At 38.4% G+C, this 21,462-nt stretch overlaps 1 protein-coding gene and 1 long non-coding RNA gene across 3 annotated transcripts; one reads left to right on the forward strand and one right to left on the reverse strand.

Moving 5' to 3' along the window:
- The first annotated feature begins 1,963 nt into the window (after nucleotides 1-1,963).
- LOC311077702 (B-cell receptor CD22-like) lies at nucleotides 1,964-19,869 on the forward strand. 2 transcript variants are annotated; one of them, XM_084106297.1, is made up of 12 exons: nucleotides 1,964-2,407; nucleotides 2,755-2,787; nucleotides 10,079-10,145; nucleotides 10,250-10,591; nucleotides 10,689-10,937; nucleotides 11,024-11,281; nucleotides 11,374-11,619; nucleotides 16,520-16,601; nucleotides 16,937-16,982; nucleotides 17,139-17,219; nucleotides 19,535-19,592; nucleotides 19,732-19,869. In XM_084106297.1, the coding sequence occupies exons 1-12, from the start codon at nucleotides 2,393-2,395 to the stop codon at nucleotides 19,734-19,736; spliced, it is 1,482 nt and encodes a 493-aa protein (XP_083962423.1). In that variant the 5' UTR covers nucleotides 1,964-2,392; the 3' UTR covers nucleotides 19,737-19,869. The 2 variants fall into 2 exon arrangements, with proteins under 2 accessions (XP_083962423.1, XP_083962424.1); XM_084106298.1 differs by lacking the exon at nucleotides 2,755-2,787 and having other exon boundaries at nucleotides 1,965-2,407.
- LOC311078125 lies at nucleotides 11,848-14,270 on the reverse strand. The gene is made up of 4 exons (XR_014605060.1): nucleotides 14,137-14,270; nucleotides 13,152-13,314; nucleotides 12,857-13,061; nucleotides 11,848-12,493 (listed from the first exon to the last, which is right to left on the reverse strand). It is a non-coding gene; the product is annotated as an uncharacterized lncRNA (long non-coding RNA).
- Nucleotides 19,870-21,462: the final 1,593 nt, after the last annotated feature.

Consider the following 21,462-nt stretch of genomic DNA (forward strand, 5'->3'; position numbering starts at 1 on the left):
TCCTGCAGAAATCAGCTGGATTAAAGGAGGAACGATTGTAGGATCTGGAAGAATCTACAGCATCTCAAAGATCAGCTCTGATGACAGTGGAGAATACAAGTGCAAGTCCCTCAATGAACATGGAGAGAAATACTCTGATGCTGTGACTTTAAACGTCATGTGTGAGTTAATGATCATCTTCACATTGTTTAAAATTTCCAAACACATACAGTACATCTTTCAAGAAAATAAACATAGATAAACTCAGCAGTTTCACAGTTTAAACACTCACTTCAGATTCAGAAGAGCTTCACAATCGGCTAACATCCGCGATTAAATCAGCAATCATCATTCTAAAATGATTTATCATCATCAACCATAAAGTATTATAAAGTTGCTTATAACAATTTTAAATTAATTTTAACAATGTAAATCTTTTTAATCCCCGTCTGCATCACTCTCATCTCGTGTTCAGCGCGTCTCTCGCACATCCGTGAGTCATCCGCTTACGTCATACACAACTAGTGTACGTGTAATACATCACATGGTCTGCGCTCAATTATCATACTTATTATTTATGGATAGTTAATTCACAATGTTTATTAATAGATTGTTTCAACTTTTTAATGAAAACTATAACTATTAGAAAATACAATTATATTATTTATCTTATTTACCACATTTAACATGGGTTACACTACACTTTTACATGTCAATAATACACCCACAACAACAGGGAGCGTTAAATATGTGTAAAACGAGTGTTCTCTCCAGGAAAGATAAACACAGCGGAGTCATCAAACAACTCCCATTTAGGAGCCATGCAATATGGTGTGTTAAAAAGTGTAATGTAAGAAGATGGCGAGCCCAAAAGGACGAGTCAAAGAAAATCTTACTGCGGTCCTAAAGGCGTCCGCTTCGGGGAGGTTGGCAGGCGAGTGTGTCGGTGCGTGACCGAGGGGAGAAATGAGGAGCTTCCCATAACCAGAGCCGTCATACACTGGATATTGCCAAAGAGCTGAACCATACCCACGAGCGAGGCCCCTCATTTCTTATTTTGGCTACTGTACATAATGACACACTTACGTGCCCAGTGCATGCCCTCCGACTTCAGGGAGAAGCTGGTGTCTTTTCAGCGCTATAAATAAAATCATATTGCCTGGATCAGATAGGTAATGCAGATCAAACACCTGTGTTTTATGACCTTTAGAATATGAAAAATATGCGATATGAAAATTATTTTCAAAGTAAATTGCTTTCTTTATAAAAGACATGATTTGGCCCTCAAAAAGCTTTTTTCCAAAAGGTACATCTTGAAAAAGTGGGGTTTTATAATCAGGGTCGTCTTACTTTCAGAAAAATACGCTAAATGTCCTCCTCTGTCGGCCTTCTCTCTACACCAGTGCAGGAACATTATGAGTGTGCAGTTTAAACATTTCAAAACTTGATAAATGGATCTAATTTTTGTCAAATTTCTTACAGGAATATGCTGTGGTGGACGATGACACACACCAAAACATTACAGTCTTCATGTAACTGTGTGGGTGGAGCCTGACAGGAGTGTTTAGAAAAGAATCAGGAAAATATGACAATGGATTCAAGTGGAAATCAAAGGCTTGTGGCCAGCAAATAATGTCATCATGGAAATATGTTGTTGCTTTATGCGTTGTTACTTGTTTGATTATACTTGCTTATAGTTAAAGCTAATTGTTTATTAGCTATTTGTTTATTAGTTATAATATTTAAATATTGTTTAATAATCCATTTCACAAAATGCATCACAATATGGAGGTGAAGTTGGTCTTAAAATCTCTTTAAGTGCCGACTTTAGTTACTGGACCTTCACCTTTTGGTGAAACAACATAATCAAAGTCCCTTTTAAGGAAAGTTAGTTTATTTGCAACCCTTTCAAGCAGGAACCCTTTGTCGCTCATGCAAGACCAACTCCTATATGCTTGAAGGGCGAAATATCCTGAAAAACTGTTGGCCAAAGTCACATTTTAATAACATATTTCAAATCAACATTAAAATTTTACATGATCCATAAAGATTCATAAAAGTTGTTTCTGATGCTCAAAAAAAGTGTTTATTTCAGGTTTGTCCAGAAAATTCCCAATTTGGATCTTTTATTTAGAAGCCAGGACATCCATTACTAGAGATGAAATATTTGGTATGTGAAAAGGCCTCAAGCGTTACTCTGACAGGATTTCCTGACTGATTTCCTCTTCCTCTTCGGTGTGACGCCCCTCAGCGTCTCTCCATCGCTTAATGAAAGTCACGTGATCAACACTGTGATGCTGATATCAAAAGTTCATGCATTTGTTTTTCCTACAAAAGAGGAAACAGTGTTTAACCATGTTTAGAGACATGTGATGCATTCAAGAAGGACAAGGCAACTGACAGATTAATATCTATGCACCAAATATTGGTAAGGACAGAATTAAGCTTATGCAAATTAAGTACAGTTATTAAAGCGATTATTTTCTCTGTTTCTTAAGAACATGTTCCTTGTCATTACAGTCTATTTGCAACTGATTAAATATAGATATTCCCAAGTTTGAAAACATTGTAACATGAGCATCTTTATGGACTGATGTAAAGTTGCTCTCAGTTTAATGTTTATGCCTTTAGTCTAATGTTGTCTGTTAAAACTCTTGCTCTGCTCGATCTGCAGTAGTTGAGGTGTTATAAGCTCATATTAAAATATAATGTGTTAATCACGTGTCATTTAGAGTGTGAAGACGCCTATACTGGTTTCAGCCTGATCATTTGTAGTGCTGTCACTGGTCACAGGTGTTGGTGAAACGGGTAAGAGCATGATTTTATAACTGTTCTGTTAAATATCTTAAGTGTGGGGGATTTATGGGAGATTGGTTGGGGCTAGTTGTCACAGGGCTGTGTCTCAGTAACTATATGGTTTAAAATCAAAAGTCCAATAGCACAATGTTTTCTCTAGCAGTGTTTTGTATGTTGGTGACAAACACCTTAAAACTTTAATCTTTTAACAACAGATAACTGTATAATACAGGCTGACTATATAATGAAAGCTGCTGTCAATCAAAGGCGACGGGGAAAGGCTTTAGACGGTTCCGTACTCAAGCAGTGCAAAAATTATGGTCTTGCATAAATACAATTATTTTCTTGCATAAATAAAAGTATTTCATTGATTTCTGCTTGACTTTAAGCTAAGAACTAGAGCGTATTTCTCTTTTAGTTCAATCTCAAAATAGATGGTGCTCAATTTTCATAAGAAAAGGAAGATGACGTCACTGATGCTACATTAGGTAACCCACACACTTGTACATGTGCATGCGCAGCTATAGTCAAGATACAGGGGGTTTATGCAACGCATTCTCATCCTTGGGCATCATAATACTGACGCTTTTGACATTTCGTCTACATCGAACGCACATGGCACCCTTTAGCGTCAATATGAGACGCACAGAGCTTTGTTAGATTATGGGTAGGTTTAGGTCTGGTGTAGGGTTAGGGTTAGACCGCTAGGAGGCGCCTTCTGGCCCATTTCTATCTGCGTCTCATATTGACGCTAAAGGGTGCCATGTGCGTTCGATGTAGACGAAATGTCAAAAGCGTCAATATATGACGCCCTAGGATGTGTTGAGCTTGTGTCTTCATCTGTAGGTGCAAGAATAGGCTGAGGCTAGTGCTATTATTAGTTTAAAATAAACCAAAAACAAACACATATTCTCTACGCTTCCATACATTTATCAGTAGATCAAAGTACCATAAAGTCTGCTCTGGAACAGACACAGCGCACGAGTCCTCAGTCCACTCTCTCTCAAAATCTCCCAGTTTCCCAGTGGCTTTTCTCCATGACAATTACTGCAATTAACGCAATAATGCCCTATTCGCACGGGATAAGTATTACCTGGTGACCTCTAGTCATTTGTAATAATTGCAGAGGTTGTCTGTGATCTTAATCCCGTGCGAATCGGCCATGTCTGTGATTTGTAAAGTAAAAATTCCCCTGCAAATGACCGACCATATTTCGCCGAACACCGAGGTCCCGTGATAATATTAGTCCCGTGCGAATCGGCATCTCTGTGATTTGGCGGGGTCGTTAATCATTTTTTCAAGGTTTTTGTTTCCTGTGAGCTTTTTTATCCATCTTTCGTGAAGAGCGGTCGGCACAGGATCTCAAGATGGTGCCGGTGTACTTGGCACGCCGTCTCTCGCTTTGCGAGTTTGTCCTTGTTGTATTCGTGATTATATCTTTTTATGTGATAAACTCCTCTGCTTTGATCACCTATGACCGGCAAATGCTTTTGGATATTAAATTATCAATGGACAGAGCAAGCGTTTGTGCGCAGAAAGGTTTTGGCTTTGATTACTTGCCACCTGGGCGCTCGCTCCCGTTCCACCTGTGCCGACCGCTGTGCGCTTACAGACGTCGCAGGAGACGCGGACGGCGAGGTGGCTTTGCGGTGAAGGTGAAGGCGAGTTTTACTTCCTCTAATGCGACCCACTCTCATTTCCTCAAACTACCATTTGAACGGGAAGAAAGGTGGTCTCTCACCGGGCACCCTTCTGAATCTTCGTATAAATGGATTTTACCAGTGCGTCCATGCGACGGAGCCATATCATCATGCTATCGGATCCCTCGGCTTTGCAGACGGAAGGCGAACCTGCAGAATCTCCGACAAGTTCGCTGCGATTCAACCCTAGAGGAGGTATCTACTGAATTAACATTGGCAGTGATGAATGTGCGTTCGTTATCAAATAAGACATTTATTTTAAATAACTTTTTTACTGAACGCAACTTAGACTTTTTATTATTGTCTGAGACGTGGCTAATTCCTGACGATTTAAGCTCATTCACGGATCTGTTACCTCAGGACTGTGGCTTTCTTAATACTCCATGCATCACAAGTCGTGGTGGAGGCCTGGCATCTATTTTTAAGAATAGTTTCTCGTGTCAGCTATTATCTGCCGGCACTTTTCTAAGCTTTGAACTGCAGTTGTTTCTGACTAATGGAGTTGCATGTGCTGTAATATATCGACCGCCTGCATACAACAAGGATTTTATTTGTGAGTTTACTGACTTTTTAAGTGAAATTGTACTGAAATATGATAAATTGCCACTAGTGGGTGATTTTAACATACATGTGTGTTGTCCTACAAAGCCACTGGTAAGAGATTTTTTGAATGTAATTGATTCTTTCAATCTTATACAACATGTGCATAAACCCACTCATGTTCAAGGTCATATTTTAGACCTAGTTTTGACTTATGGTTTATCTATTTCTGATGTTGAAATATCAGATCAAGCTTTTTCTGACCATAAGTCAATTATTTTACGTAAAGTTGAAAAACCTAGAGCTCAAAGCCAACTATGACGGGCTTTAAATGCTGGAGCAATAGAGCAATTTAAAGATAATTTTTTTTAAATTAACCCTTTTTATTTTACGGATAGTTTTTCTCTTAATGTGGACTCCTCACTTGAGGTGCTATATTCTGTTTGTTTATCCCTCTTGGACTCAGTAGCCCCACTTCATGTCAAAAAGTGCAAATTTAGATCAGAGCCCTGGCTGAATGATGTGACTCGTGGGTTGAGGATAACCTGTAGAAAACTTGAACAAAAATGGAAAAAAGATAAGTTACAGGTATCTTTTCAAATGCTACGTGAGTCTCAAGATAACTATCAGAATACCGTACAGATGGCTAAGAGGAATTACTTTGCAGAAGTAATTACAAATAATAGTAGTGTGGCCTTTGGCAGTAAAATAGCCAGGATATTATACCCCAAAATATGGTCTAACTACGCCACTCCCATTTATTGGACTGGGATGGGAGACCCAACTAGTACCCCAGAATAAAGATACACCCCAGTGGATTTCAAATGAATGAAACAATTGAAGGCTGATGTAACAAAAGCAATATAAACATTATTTATTGGTGATCTTCAATCAGAGTGGTTAAAATACTTGCTTTGAATAAAAACAACCATTAATGACAATAATACATCAGAGACATTTACATGAATTCTCGTAGACAAATATTCATATGAACAACTACACTAACTAAAGTTGGGCTGGACCACAGTGCTCAATGTTGACAGGGATCCACTTTTAATTCACCATGAGTACTAAGGCTCCAAAAGGGTTCAGCACACCAAAGACAGCAACCGAGGTAACACTGCATCAACCATAAAGTGCTTTGTTAGTACACACCAATTCTAATCACACCACACAGGTGGTCACCTTAATACATTGAGCATTGAGCCCTGCCCACTAACTACGAGAACTCAAGCACTGCCCGCTTCAGTCTAGGAACAAGTAAAGTACTACTACGATCAGCTGTATAGGAGGCTATCCAAATTACACATACCACTGGCACTTCCCCGTCCCAATCGTTAATATTGCACACTGCCCAAATACAACAAGTTGTCTCAATGGTAAAATATCAATAATCAGGAGAACATGACCTTAATCATATAAGTTCACAGACATGATATAACTGAATAATAAAAACATACAAAAGTTTCATACATGAGAAAACAGTGGCTGGATGTCCAAACAGAGTACACAAACTGCAAAAACCTAAAAAAAACAGAAACACACTTATTTATTTACTTATTATCCCCATAACCCATGCACCCTACTGATGATATACATTGAAAGCACTTGTAAACCTTCGAACACTCACGAGAGACGGCGCTCATTCACAAAAGGCTCCTAATGACCCTGTGTGCACTGAAGCACACAAACGCCGGAGCGCGCACAAACCAACGCGCACGGATGAAGGAACGCACGGGACCTGGTATAACAGCAGGCTACACATGAAACAAACATGAGTCTTTGCAAGGCCAAAGTCTAACAATTAATTGGATATCAGGCTAACAGATACCTACTTTGGACTAGGCCACCCGCGCCAACACACGGCAGCAATTATCTCAATGCCTTATTGACTATACGCACCTGGCCACGAGAGAGAGAGAGTTCCCGGCGAATATCAAACTTCGTTCTGTTTACCCGCCCATTCTACAAAATAAACCACAATAAAAATCACACCACAGCATCTCACGGCACACATCAAAACCACACTCTTTAAGGGAAGCATACTTACCGGCGTTAAACTCCGAAACGCTTCCGCGATTGATTTACTGGTGACTGCACATGCACACACACTTCAACACGCGGGACGCCAACACCTGGCTGCCTACGCTCACCTATAATCGCGGTTCCACTCCCCTCCGTTTCCTGTCCAAGCAGCCGACAAAACACAAGAACCCGCCCTTATGGACACCTCTACATTTAAGCCCTTGCTACTCGCTCCTGGGTCCTAAAGTCCCACTGGCTACAGTAGTAAGCCGCAAGTTTTATTCAATATAGTAAATTCTGTTTTTAATCCAAAATCAGATGTGCTACTCCATCTGCCACCCATAACTTGTGAGACTTTTTTGGATTATTTTGTCCGAAAGATCTCTGACATTAAAACCACAATCAAACCTAGTTTGTTTGATCCTTCTGTTGTTCGGCCATCATTTGTTACATTTGACCATTTTGAAATGATCTCCTTGCAGTCACTAGCTGAGGTAATCAAACAGTCAAAAATAACTGACTGTTCATTAGACATTATTCCAGCTAAATTGATAAAGGAAGCATTTGATGTTCTTGGCCATAGTATTTTAGTCATTATAAACCATAGTCTTTTAACTGGAGTTGTTCCTAAACATTTTAAATATGCTCTTGTCCAACCCCTTTTGAAAAAAACTCATTTGGACCCTGCTGTTGTATCAAACTACCGGCCAATCTCGAAGTTACCTTTTTTGTCCAAGGTTTTGGAGAAGGTTGTTTTGAATCAAATAAATAGCTTTTTGATTCAGAACGATATCTTTGAAGTTTTTCAGTCAGGTTTTAGGGCTTTTCACAGCACTGAGTCTGCCTTGATCAGGGTTTTAAATGACTTACTGACTGCAGTCGACTCAGGGTCTTCAGCAGTTCTTGTTTTATTAGACCTTAGCGCTGCGTTTGATACCATCGACCACGACATTTTACTTTCACGTCTAGAAAATGTAGTAGGAATTCAAGGTACAGCGCTTGCATGGTTTAAGTCTTTTCTTTTAAATAGAACCTTTTCGGTAAATATTGGTCGAGATAGTTCACAACCTGCCTCTCTGCTTAGTGGGGTTCCACAGGGGTCCATTCTTGGCCCAATCTTGTTTTCCTTGTATTTGCTACCCCTTGGGTCAATTTTTAGCAAGCATGGAATACCCTTTCACTTTTATGCAGATGATATGCAAATTTATCTCCCTCTGAAAAAAAACAGCAAGAACCAAATAGAGTTGTTGCGAAATTGTATACATGACATTAAGTCATGGTTATCTTTACATTTTTGAAAACTGAAGTTGTGTGGTTTGGAGTTCCAAATAATCTTGATGATCTGGGTGATTTAGCCCCTTTTTGTAAGCCATTAGTCCGAAATTTAGGTGTTCTTTTCGACAGTGTTCTCAGGTTTGAGAGACAGATTTATTCTGTCGTTAAGTCTTGTTTCTATCATTTGAAATTAATAGCGAAAGTGAAACCATTTCTGTCCACTCGTGATCTCGAAAAGCTCATTCATGCATTTATATTTACAAAACTAGATTATTGCAATGCGTTATATATCAGCATAAATAAAACACTGATTAATCGCTTACAATTAGTTCAAAACGCCGCTGCGAGACTTTTGACGGGTACTCGTAAGCGAGACCACATTTCCCCAGTGTTGAGCTCTTTAAATTGGCTACCAATTGACTACAGAATAAATCTTAAAATTTTAATTTTTGTTCATAAATCACTGCATGGTATGGCTCCATTGTACCTGGTAAATCTTATTAAGAAATACGAACCAAAACGGTCCTTGAGGTCAGCTGACCAGCTGGTTTTAATGACTCCAAGAACAAAGCGGAGAAGTGGAGATCGAGCTTTTGTAGCGATAGCTCCAAAACTATGGAATGATCTACCCCTTTCTATCAGATTGGAATGTACATTTACTGTTTTTAAACATAAGCTTAAAGAATACCTCCTAGCTCTAGCATTTAATGGGGTATAGTAGTTGCATTTGTAGGTTTATCAAACTGAGGGGTTTATTTTATTTCATTGTTATTTTATGTGGTGTTAATGATGTATGTTGTTATGATTGTTTATGTGTTTGTACAGCACTTTGTTCAATGACAAATTGTGTAAAAGTGCTTAATAAATAAAATAAAGAAAGAAGAAAGAAAGAAAGAGGCTTCGTTGGAGTGTTTTGATAGTGTTTTGGGTGCTAGGTCATATCGCTATACACCATGATACGATACAACTATACAGTTTGCAGAAAGAGAAAGCTGAAAACCATCAGAAGAGCAAAAACAAAAAGAATGATTAGATGGAGATGGATGACATGTATAGCAGTATGCGGTAAATAACATTCTTCTGTTTATGATATATCATACAGCTAGATCTATAATAACGACAATACATTTCCAAGCAATCGCCTATTGACATCATATCCAGGAGATAAGTCAGTAAATTCGAGTAAAATCACAGGCTTCGCTTATCCCGTGCGAATGCGCCACACGAAATTAATCAGCGCACGACTCCTCAGTCCACTCTCTCTCAGAATCTCCCAGTTTCCCAGTGGCTTTTATCCGTTTCTCCAGTCCAATTACTGCAACAAGACACAGGGGTTTGTAGTTTTGCACTTGACCTGCTTACTCACCGCTCGTCTCCTGTCTCTCTATCCCGCTGCAGACTTCACTGAACCACACCCCCCCCTCGCCACAGGCATATATACTGTATAATATATTTGATGAAACATCTAATGCAATGAGAATATGAAAAACTTAATGTGTAACAATGAGACAGAAACGACAAGACTTGCATAAACCGCCAGGACTAGTCTTACAAGTTAGTCATCACTTTTTTTTTTCTTAAAACTGTTCATAACTTTACGTCAGTTACATAAAAACGTACATTGGACTAATCTGATACCGAAAAGTAAGACTGACTGATCTGATCTATCATACTAGATCTTAAGACACAGTCTTAACATAATGGCTATGTTTATGTAATTGGCCCTTAAAGTTGAAAAATAAGCCACTGTACATTTGTTGTAGGTGTTGATAGTGACATCAGTCAGAATGGCTCCTCCTCTTCCTCTGATCGTTCTTCTCATGATTCATGGTTAGTCAATGCAACACTTCAGAAACACTCAAGAAAAATTTGATACTGCAATTTTATATGCACAAGCTGCTGCTAAATTGTTCGAGATGAATTCTGTGTTTCAGGGGTTTCTAGTGCTGACTGGGGTGTGAGTTACAGTCCTTCACACATTTGTGCACTAAAGGACTCAACAGTGATAATGAGATGCACTTATAAATACCCTACTGGACATCAGATCAAGAAAGTGTTCTGGACAAAAAAGTCTATAAAGGGTGTTGAGCCTCCAGATCTGTCTAATTACCCTGAATACAGTCAGAGGCTTCAGTATCTGGGAGATAAACAGCAGAACTGCACCGTCAGACTGAGTCATGTGACACTGAAGGATGAACACATGTACTGTTTCAGATTCATCACTAATAAAGATGGAAAATATTTGGGTTATCCTGGAGTGACTCTTACTGTCACAGGTGACTTTGATGAGGTTTATCTCTTCTTCTGTGCATTATGTTGAATAATAATCAGTGTAGACAGCAGCACTAGATATAATGTGTGTGTTGTGTTCAGATCTTCAGGTGGAGTCTCCTGAGAGAGTGACAGAGGGAGATTCAGTCACTCTGAGATGTAAAAGCAGCTGCGCTCTGACTGACAGAGCAACATTCATCTGGTACAGAAACTCACAGCCATTAACTGAGAGAAGAGACAGAAACAATGAACTCCTGCTGCAGTCAGTCAGAAGAGAGGATTCAGGCAGATATAGCTGTGCTGTAGACGGACACACTCACATCTCTCCTGCTGTTCAGCTCAATGTCATGTGTGAGTACAGATTCATTAGTTTTTTTAAAATTAGGAGATTGTGTTTGAATTAGATTATTTAGGCTTTTAATTTGTGTACTTTTTAGACCCTCCAAAGAACGTATCAGTGTCCATCAGTCCATCCAGTGTAATAGTGGAGGGAGATTCAGTGACTCTGAACTGCATCAGTGACTCAAACCCTCCTGCTCTGAACTTCAGCTGGTTTAAAGGAGGAACGACTGTAGGATCTGGAAGAATCTACAACATCTCAAAGATCAGCTCTGATGACAGTGGAGAATACAAGTGCAAGTCCATCAATGACCATGGGGAGAAATACTCTGATAATGTGACTTTAAACGTCATGTGTGAGTTAATGATGGTTCAGTAACTGTTGTAACAAAATTAGTGGATTAACAAACGCAAAACATGGATTTAGAGTTTCTTTTGTCTGTTTTAGACCCACCCAGGAGCGTCTCAGTGTTGATAAATGGATCTGGTGTAATAGTGGAGGATTCAGTGACTCTGAACTGCATCAGTGACTCAAACCCTCCTGCTCTGAACTTCAGCTGGTTTAAGGAGAATGAAACCTCAGCTGTTGGATCTGGACAGAGTTTCAGTGCACTACAGAGTGGACGCTTCTACTGTCAGGCTCACAATCAACATGGATCTCAGAGATCAGACGCTGTAACTGTCACTGTTAAAGGTAGAGCGGCTCATATACTTGCATTACTCTTTCTATAGTGCACTGTTAAAAATTACCTGTAAATTTTACAGTAAAATACTGGCAGCAGGGTTGCCAGCCAATTACTGTATTTTTTACAGTAGCGGTTCTGTAATTTAATTTACAGAATTTTACTGTATTCTCTGATTACAGTAAAATTCTGTAAATTAAATTACAGAAACGCTACTGTAAAAAATACAGTAATTGGCTGGCAACCCTGCTGCCAGTATTTTACTGTAAAATTTACAGGTAATTTTTAACAGTGTATGTAAAATGGAGTATACAATATATTTTCCTGATTTTTGAGTATTAATGACTGGCAGCTGAATTTTAAATGTAAATTATTTATCAACTGCATAAGCTTTAAACAACTGTTTTTAAATACATAAAGTGTTGTATAATGCACAACTTAATTCCCCTATTACTTCACAAAACAAAAAATAATTCAACATACTTATCTTGAAAAACAGGTAAAAATGTATAACTTTAAAATCTGCATGAAAAAAAGTCATAAACAGTGTATTTTGTATTATTTTGATTTCATTTTTATTTACAAAATTGTATTTTTTTTTTAAATGGACATGAAATTAAATATTTTTAAATTACTTGAAACAAATTAGCCGTCATGGCCCTTTACACAAAGAAGAAATACGCAAACAACATACATTTAAAACCACAAGTTGACCAACATGATCATAATAATAAAACAAAATGAGACGGGTGAATTTTCACCACTTCATTACCAGACAAACATGTCCAAACAACAAGGCCCCAAGTCAGTCCAACAAACTTCTGATCAAAAATGGAGAACAATTCAGCTCCAGAATGCTGTTCCATCACAGGATGCAAAGAGTGGCTAGAAACATTGAAAAGAAAAAAAGAGGACAATATATATTAGATATATTACAAAACATAATGATAGTCAAAGACAGATACAGGGATGACAGATACAGTTAAGCCCCTTTCACACAGAGATTCCGGAAAAGTGACCCGGGATTTGATCCAGGTTCATTTGATTTGGTTCATTCACACTGCCAGTGATTTTCCGGAATCAGAGAGTGCATTCACACACAACACGTAAAGACACGTGACATCGATGTGACTTGTAATGTCTCAGCAGCATCTTAAGTTTGCTTATGAGCTGCGATCTCTCTCTCTCAAGAAACCACGCTTGTGCATTTTTTTCTCTGATTCAATCATAAACTTGTGCATTACGTACCGTTTCACAGCTGGCGAACAATCCCGGCTTCAGCGTCATCACTGCAACACGGAATTATTACGGCTTTTGTTCACATAGCGCACGTTCCGGGACTGAACACGGCAATGTTACTAGGTCCCCAACCCGGCATCGATCCCGGCATCAGTCCCAGGTCGTGTTTGCGTTCACACAGAAGGCATTCTGGCAATTTCCCGGGAACATTGCGCTGTGTGAAAAGGGTTTTAGAGACAGATAGAGAATATTAAAAGGTTACAATTAAAGGGAAAATAGATCTGTGTGTGTGTGTACTACTTACATTTCAGAAATTCCACTGTTAATCCATCACTTTGCTGGGCAGAGTGGCAACATGTGGGTTCACTGCAACCTGTTTCTTCTGTACCATTTGCCCTGTTGTTTTAGATGGCAATTTTTCTCTTGATTTCTTTGTTCCTCTTTCCGGATTAATACATACAAAGCGCCTAAAGGGTCAGGAAACAGACAATATGTAATTAAGATTGGTTTTAAGTTTTTGAGGCTTGTAATCATGTTTTTGAAATTGGACCATATATTAGAGCAGTGTTTCTCAACTCCAGTCATGAGGACCTCCCAGGAAGTTTTATATGTCCACTAATTAAAACACCTGATTTAACTCATTAGCTTGCTAGTGTTAAAGATGAAGACATCTAAATCATTCGCCCTAAAAATTCTCTCTTCTCGAATTGAGAAACATTGTGTTAAAGGGATAGTTCGGCCAAAATTGATATTAAACCCATGATTTACTCACCCTCAAGCCGTTCGAGATGCATATAATTTTTCAGACTAACACATTTTCAGTTATTTTAGAAAATGTCTTAGATCTTTCAGTGGATATAATGTCAAGTTATGGGATCCACCTCCTTCAAGTCCCAAAAATGTGTATGCATCCTTCACAAAAGTAACCCATCCGGCTCCAGGGGGATAAACGAAGGCCTTCTGAGGGTAATCCATGCGGTTTTGTCGTAAAAATATACATATTTAAAACTTTATAAATGAAAATAACTGGCTTGAAGGAGTGGACCCCATAACTTCACATTATAACCACTGAAAGATCTAACACATTTTCTAAAATAACTGAAAATGTGTTCGTCTGAAAAATGATTGACATAATGCATCTCGAACGGCTTGAGGGTGAGTAAATCATGGGTTTAATATCATTTTTGGCCGAATTATCCCTTTAAAGGCCTCAACAGAAAAGGCAAGTTCTGATATTGAATAAATGTGTAAAATGCAGGTTCTGAGGTTGTTAAGAATTCAATCATTACCTTTGAATGAACTCCAAGGTACTGCCTCCTCCTGATTGAATATGTAATATGCTGTGAACAGTATGGGAAGGCCAGACAGGAAGCTGTGCTGAAAGCCCATCCTCACACACACAACTTGGCCTTCCAGTGCCCACTTGTCTGTCTCCTAAAACAATACAACATGTGACAATAGTTATTTTTAACTATACCATTTTTATTTTTCGTTTTTTTACATTTAAACTATAATTTAGTATTCAGAGTGCAGGAACTCTTTCTTTTAAATAAAGTTAAAAACGGCATTACAAACAAACAATAAGCAAATTTCACACACAGAGTAGGCTACAGCTAAAAAAAACACATTTCGTACTGAAATGTAAGCCAACTATGGATTTTTACACCGGCATATTAAACGTGCAACAAACCTGGTAACTTATTACAGCATCATTTATAATTTATATGACACGCATCCTCCGTGAGTCTGACGCAAGGCTTTAGCAACGGCGTTTTCATTTCGGCGCCCATTTTAACAGATGACTTGATTTTGATTTGATTTACACCATAAAATAGTCACGACGAAGTGTGCTAATCAACACGAAGCTCGTGTGAATACCAAGCGGCAACCTCCCCGTCTCTCTCTTGAAACCAACACGGAAGTGAGTTAAACTGCAATTCGTTGACTGGCCGCTTGAGGCTGTTGTCAGAAGTGAGTCAAATCTGTATCTCCCCCATGTTAAAATGCCAAATTTTACAGCAGAAAAAAACGTGTTTAAAGCCTGGTGTCTGTATGTGGATTTGGTCTATACAGCTAATTTTGCCCTTCATAACAACTGTGAGGGGGGTGAATTATTTTATAACTCGTCCGTTTAGTTGATTAATATTTAAATTTAAGGGTGTGGCCAAGCCACTTGAGTGACAGATGGATTGCCGCTGTCAGTGCTAGCCGTTTGTCTGCTGTTACTAGCCGTCACTTCACCTCAGCAATGTTAGCTGCTGAACTTGCCATCTCTGCAGTGTTTGTGCTTTTTTTCGGGATTATTATTTCATACAATTTAATACTTGGGTAACGTTACAAAGCCCACGTCTTTGGATTCCGTCGTTATCGTTCGAGAGAACAACCAGCACTGTATTTCAGTTGTTTTTCTCTGTGAACATGCACTAATGAATGTCTGACAATTTCGTTGCTTTTTGGGGTTTTCAAATTTAAAATGTCAATAAATGCTCGTTCGTTCTGCTCCCATGGAACAGATGGATTATAATATGCTTATGTAAGTTACCGTCAGATGAAATCATGCAGGCGTCGGCGCTTTCTCCGTCCGTGCAATAAATGCACATGAATGAGCGCGGATTTTCTAGCGCATTTACTTGCACTTCAAAGGCAATATATCTATGGTTTAACGGTTAAACCATAACCCATTTGAGAGACGGCCAACATCAGAATTTAAAATGGACTGAATAAGCTCTCTACGAACTTGAGCGATGCCGCGCTGACGGACCATGAAAGAGTGACGGACATGTATGCACATAAATCACTGTCATACACAAACACTCTCGAAGTAATACACAGTCTCACTTGTAGCCGTGTCTTTTAACTATTATAATATTTCGAAGGGCAAAAATAGGAACGTTTAATTGGCTTTACATCATCAGCTAACTCGATCACGTCGAGCTAGGTGATTTCAGATAGCCAGGCTCCTCAGCTCCACTCACGCCCCGCCTGTTTGTCTATTTTCTGTTATCCGGGAGTGATGCAAGGCCAAGATGGCGACGGCCGGCTCCGCCCACTTTAGGCTTCAAAAATGCTCTTCAGAAACCTACGGGTGACGTCACGGACACTACGTCCATATTTTTTTACAGTCTATGGTGAATACCGACAGTTGTCATTAAAGCATGTAATTCTTAACACAGGAGCCCATAGATTTTCTGCCCATAGCCGTTGTAGCGCCGGGGTGAGATGTGTAAAATACTACCGTGTCCGCGCTGCTGAAGCCCAGCGCAAGTCTCCTTCGCGCCCCGCGGTCGGAGGATGTGTGATCCGGGGTTACCAATATGAACCGCGAATATAACGTTACCTTCATAGTCTACGAGTTACCAAACATTGAAAATAAGAAACTGAAATAATAAGTCACTTACCACAGAGTTGTGAAGCACTCCTCTTGCGCTACCCGAAAGTCGACGACACGACCGTTGAAGATCACAAATGCCTCTGAAGATTTGAAATTTACAGCAATATTCTGTATTTTTAATTAAACCGCCTAGCGACCCCAGAATGCATTGCCGTTTACAGCAATATGCTGTATTATTAGAAAACAGCCAGCTGCTGTAAAATAATGCTGTAATTTTTACAGCAATTCATTACAGTGTGACTCAAATGAATCTGTTCAGATATTTTACTCTTTTGTCTCAGTTGCAGGACGTCTGGTGATATTATACATATCCATTGGAGGGGTTTGTGGAGCTGCAGTGATCATTACGATGTTAGTGATTTGGTAAGATGTGTGTCTGTGGTACTCTCTCGTGTGTGTGAATGAATGACTGAGTTAGAAAGTTGTGGATTCAGTGAGACGTCGTGATGAACGTGAACTGAGGCAAAATTTCCCATCCTATCTTTCCACACTGACAGCTACTCAGTTAGTTATTGAATAATGAAATCTGAAGCTCACATCATTACTGCAGTAAATCCTGAAGATAGACCAGATTTCATCACATTCAAAACAGCAGTGCCACGTCCTAGAGAAATACCTTTAGTTCAAATCATATCTGTGTATTAATCATCAAATAGGTTCTGATTGGGTGTAATTGTTTCAAATCATTGTCTTTAAAGGGGAACCAGGTGTTTGAAACAGAGAAATGACACACAGGAATCTCAGGTGAGAAAAAATTATTTGGTTTTCCGTAGTTTACTAAATTCATTTGTAACTAAAAGTGAAAGTCTGAATTAGTGACTTTTTCTAGTGAGTTGTTTATAGACATTATTTATTTTCTCTTTATTCTGTTTTTTTTTTTTTTTTTCTTTAATGGCAAAGATGAATCATTCCAGACCTGATCATGACAGACGCGACGCTTATGATGTTGAACTGAGTGATCCTGTGTATGAGAATGTAACGGTAAGTGTTGTAAGTGTTTCCTACATAAGACTAAACACCGTGGCTAGACTAACAAATAAACAGACGTCACCCGAACAAAATATCCCGTTACAGTTTAGTAGTAAGTTTAGTCCCGTTACAGTTTAGTAGTAATGATTTCATGAACTTCTTCACTGAGAAAATAAAAAACATCAGAACAACAATTGTAAACGTTCAATCCTCAATCGCACCTTATAATTCAGCCTCAATTTTCCCCCCGCAAGAACAATTACAGTGCTTTACAACTATAGAACAAAAAGAGTTAAATAAACTTATCACTTCATCTAAAACAACAACATGTTTATTAGATCCTATACCAACTAAACTACTGAAGGAAGTGTTACCTGTAGTGGAAGAGCCTCTCCTCAATATTATTAACTCGTCTTTATCTTTAGGTCATGTTCCAAGAACATTTAAACTGGCAGTGATAAAACCTCTCATTAAGAAACCACAATTAGACCCGCATAATCTAGCAAATTATAGACCCATTTCAAATCTACCTTTTATGTCTAAAATACTAGAAAAAGTTGTGTCCACTCAACTGGGCTCTTTCTTGCAAGAAAATGATATCTATGAAAAGTTTCAGTCTGGATTGAGGCCGCACCATAGCACTGAAACTGCGCTCGTTAAAATCACAAATGATTTACTTTTAGCTTCTGACCAAGGCTGTTTCTCAATACTAGTTTTACTTGATCTAAGTGCTGCGTTCGATACTATAGATCATACAATACTCTTAGATCGACTACAAAATTATACTGGTGTTCAAGGACAAGCATTAAGCTGGTTTAGATCATACTTATCAGACCGCTACCATTTTGTCTATTTAAATGGAGAAAAATCGATCATAATTCCAGTAAACTATGGAGTGCCGCAGGGATCTGTGTTGGGCCCTCTATTATTCTCAATATATATGCTGCCACTTGGAAATATTATAAGGAAACATGGAATTAGTTTCCATTGTTATGCTGATGACACTCAAATATATATTTCATCACGGCCGGATGAAAATGCTAAATTATCCAAATTGACAGAGTGTGTTAAAGATATAAAAGATTGGATGACGCGTAATTTTCTTTTATTAAATCCAGACAAGACAGAGGTAATACTTATCGGTTCAAAAAAACCGCCCACAGAACCTCTCACAATACAACTTTGACATCGTAGGATGTCCTGTTACTTTATCCTCTACAGTAAAAGACCTGGGTGTTATACTCGATTGTAACCTGTCTTTTGAAAATCATATTTCGTATGTTACAAAAACAGCCTTTTTCCACCTTAGAAACATTGCTAAGCTACGTAATATGCTATCAGTTTCTGATGCAGAAAAGTTAGTTCATGCATTCATGACCTCGAGACTAGATTACTGTAATGCTTTATTAGCCGGTTGTCCTGCATCCTCAATAAACAAGCTACAGTTAGTCCAAAATGCAGCCGCTAGAGTTCTTACTAGATCAAGAAAATATGATCATATAACACCGATTTTATCATCACTACATTGGTTACCTATAAAGTTCCGTATTAATTATAAGGTATTGCTACTGACTTATAAAGCCCTAAACGGCTTAGCTCCAGTCTATTTAACGGATCTTCTATCACCCTATAATCCATCGCGCTCTTTAAGATCACTAAATTCGAGGCTTTTGGTCATACCTAGGATATCCAGATCCACCAAAGGAGGGAGAGCATTTTCACATTTGGCTCCAAAACTCTGGAATAGCCTTCCTGATACTGTTCGTTGCTCAGACTCACTCTCCCAGTTTAAAACTAGATTAAAGACGCATCTTTTCAGCCAGGCATTCATATAATATTGTTAATCTCACAGTTTCAAACTACAATCCGGCCTCTAGTTCATAAATGCCAGAGGAGAACTGGCCCCCGACTGAGCCTGGGTTCTCCCAAGGTTTTTTTTTTCTCCATTTGGTCACCTGATGGAGTTTTAGGACACCATTAGGCCGCTTGATGGAGTTTTTTCGGTTCCTTGCCACTGTTGCCTTTGGCTTGCTCAGTTGGGGATATTTTGGGGATATTTAATTTTATTCTATCAATCAATAAATTCCACTAGAAACAAACTTTGTTGTATTATTTTATTTTAATACTGTGAAGCTGCTTTGATACAATCTGTATTGTGAAAAGCGCTATACAAATATACTTGATTTGATTTGATTTGACTAAACTCTCTTCACCTTTAGCCAAAAGGAATTAAACACTCAATGTCAGTGTGGAAATGTCTATATTGACTAAGAATATGGGAATTTAAATAACACACTCCTGTTTTTACTTTGTCTTCATTCATAAAGGCTGCTCAACTTGATGACTGTAAACCTGAACTGGACTCGTCTCTGTATGAAAATCAGAGTAAGAATACCCACTAGATAGAGACAAAACCCAATCTATTAGCCTTTCCTCTTGACACATGTTGTTGATGCTTTTATTTAAATATTTCATTATTAATGTTTTCACTTTCTTTCTTTCTTATTCTTTCTTTCTTATTCAGACTAACAAGAAGAGGCTGTAGTGTTTTGGACACAGTGAATATTACAGCCTTTATTCATCTCTTTGTGGGAGGAGCCCTGAATGATTGACAGGAGTGCCATGATGAGTGTGACTGAAGTAATAAAGGGATCGTTTTATACATGGATGTGTGATAATGAAAGTAAACGGTTAATGAATTTCTGTAAAACTGTGTAATCACTAGGTTGTGTGTTTCTCTTTATGCTTTTTTTTATCATGTATGAATCTTACTTAATTGAGATTATTAATGTTTTTGACCATGAATATTAGGGGTGTAACGCTTCACAAAATTCACGGTTCGGTTCAATACGATACACTTGTGTCACGGTTCGGTTCGGTACGTTTTTGATACAGCAAAAAGAAAGAAATGCCAGAGAAATTTCCTTGATTTAATTTTTTTCATTCTTTTTGTTTTACTAAAACTAACATCATAACGTATGATATTTTTTTACTTTGAGCAAATCTAGACTCTTCTTAGGAGAATATAAAACAAAACAGCTCCTGGAAAAAATTAAATGTAATATTGTAGTAGTTATAAACAAAAGTTTATTTTAGTTCAGATTAACATTTGAGGGCAGCAATTGTACTCATAATGTCAAAATAAAACCGACGTAATGTTACTTGAAGGCATTATAGCCTACTATTCCTGCCAAACTTCCATGGTTGCAGTTAGTGTTGCTACAGTAAATCCATGGTGAATGTTGCAGATCTGTGGACACAGGATAGTTCATTCATGGCACATCTTCCTGGTTTCCACGCGCTGTTTGATCCGTTAATAACGGAGAAATGAGAATGTTTCTCACTAGATCTCGCAGCGATGTTATTACTTCTGTGGCGAATTCAAATGCTTTCTTTACTGGATCTCTTATTAGCGCTGTGTAGTAACAGTGTCGCATGATCACGATCGGCTCGCGCTGCACTGGTCCAAACTGATAAACGGTCCTTCAACCACACGATAACGAGCAGTTTCGTTCCGCTTGCATTACGTTTGCCATTTGATGTTGGGCAATGTTGTGGTCGCGCCGGCGTCTCTTAGGCCGGTGACACTGGCTGCGTGGCGTGTCCGTTTTTATTTCGGCTCCCATGTTAACAGGTTAGAGCTTGCACACTGCCTGCGTGACACGCGCGTTTGGAAAACGCGTGCATGCTAGAAATAGAACTGACGCCTATTTTTCACGCGGCACGCAAGCGTCTTGGAAGCGTTTCCATGCAAAATTGAATAGGAAAATATGTTTATGTCATTTTGACACGAATACATATTAATAAATGTCATTTTGATGTTTAAAAGTGTCTAGGTTTTGACATAAATGCAGATATAAATGTAATTTAAAAACATATTATCGATTTTCAAATACTGCACCTGTCAATACAGAACGAAATATTCTATAGCCTATTTTCCCGTCAACACTGCCGACGTTGTCTTTGCTGCTATATATTTATGTTTAAAATGAAGGCCTTCCACAACTCTCTCCCCATATGTCGAATATATCACCAATGAGGCTTATCATATGTCACCTACACTGTAAAAAATTATTTTATGTCAAAGTAAATAAAACAGGAAAAATGTATCTTTTGCTAAGAATCATTTTGTAAAAATGAAAACTTTAGTATATTAAGTAAATCCTAATTATATACTCATTTTTTACTTGTATATATTAGACCTCTAACAGACAAGTAAAATTGACTTCTGACTCTCTGGCATATTTACATGCAT

The sequence above is a fragment of the Abramis brama genome (genome assembly GCF_963993115.1).
Source record: "Abramis brama genome assembly, chromosome: 2".
In the NCBI taxonomy this organism is placed as follows: Eukaryota; Metazoa; Chordata; class Actinopteri; order Cypriniformes; family Leuciscidae; genus Abramis; species Abramis brama.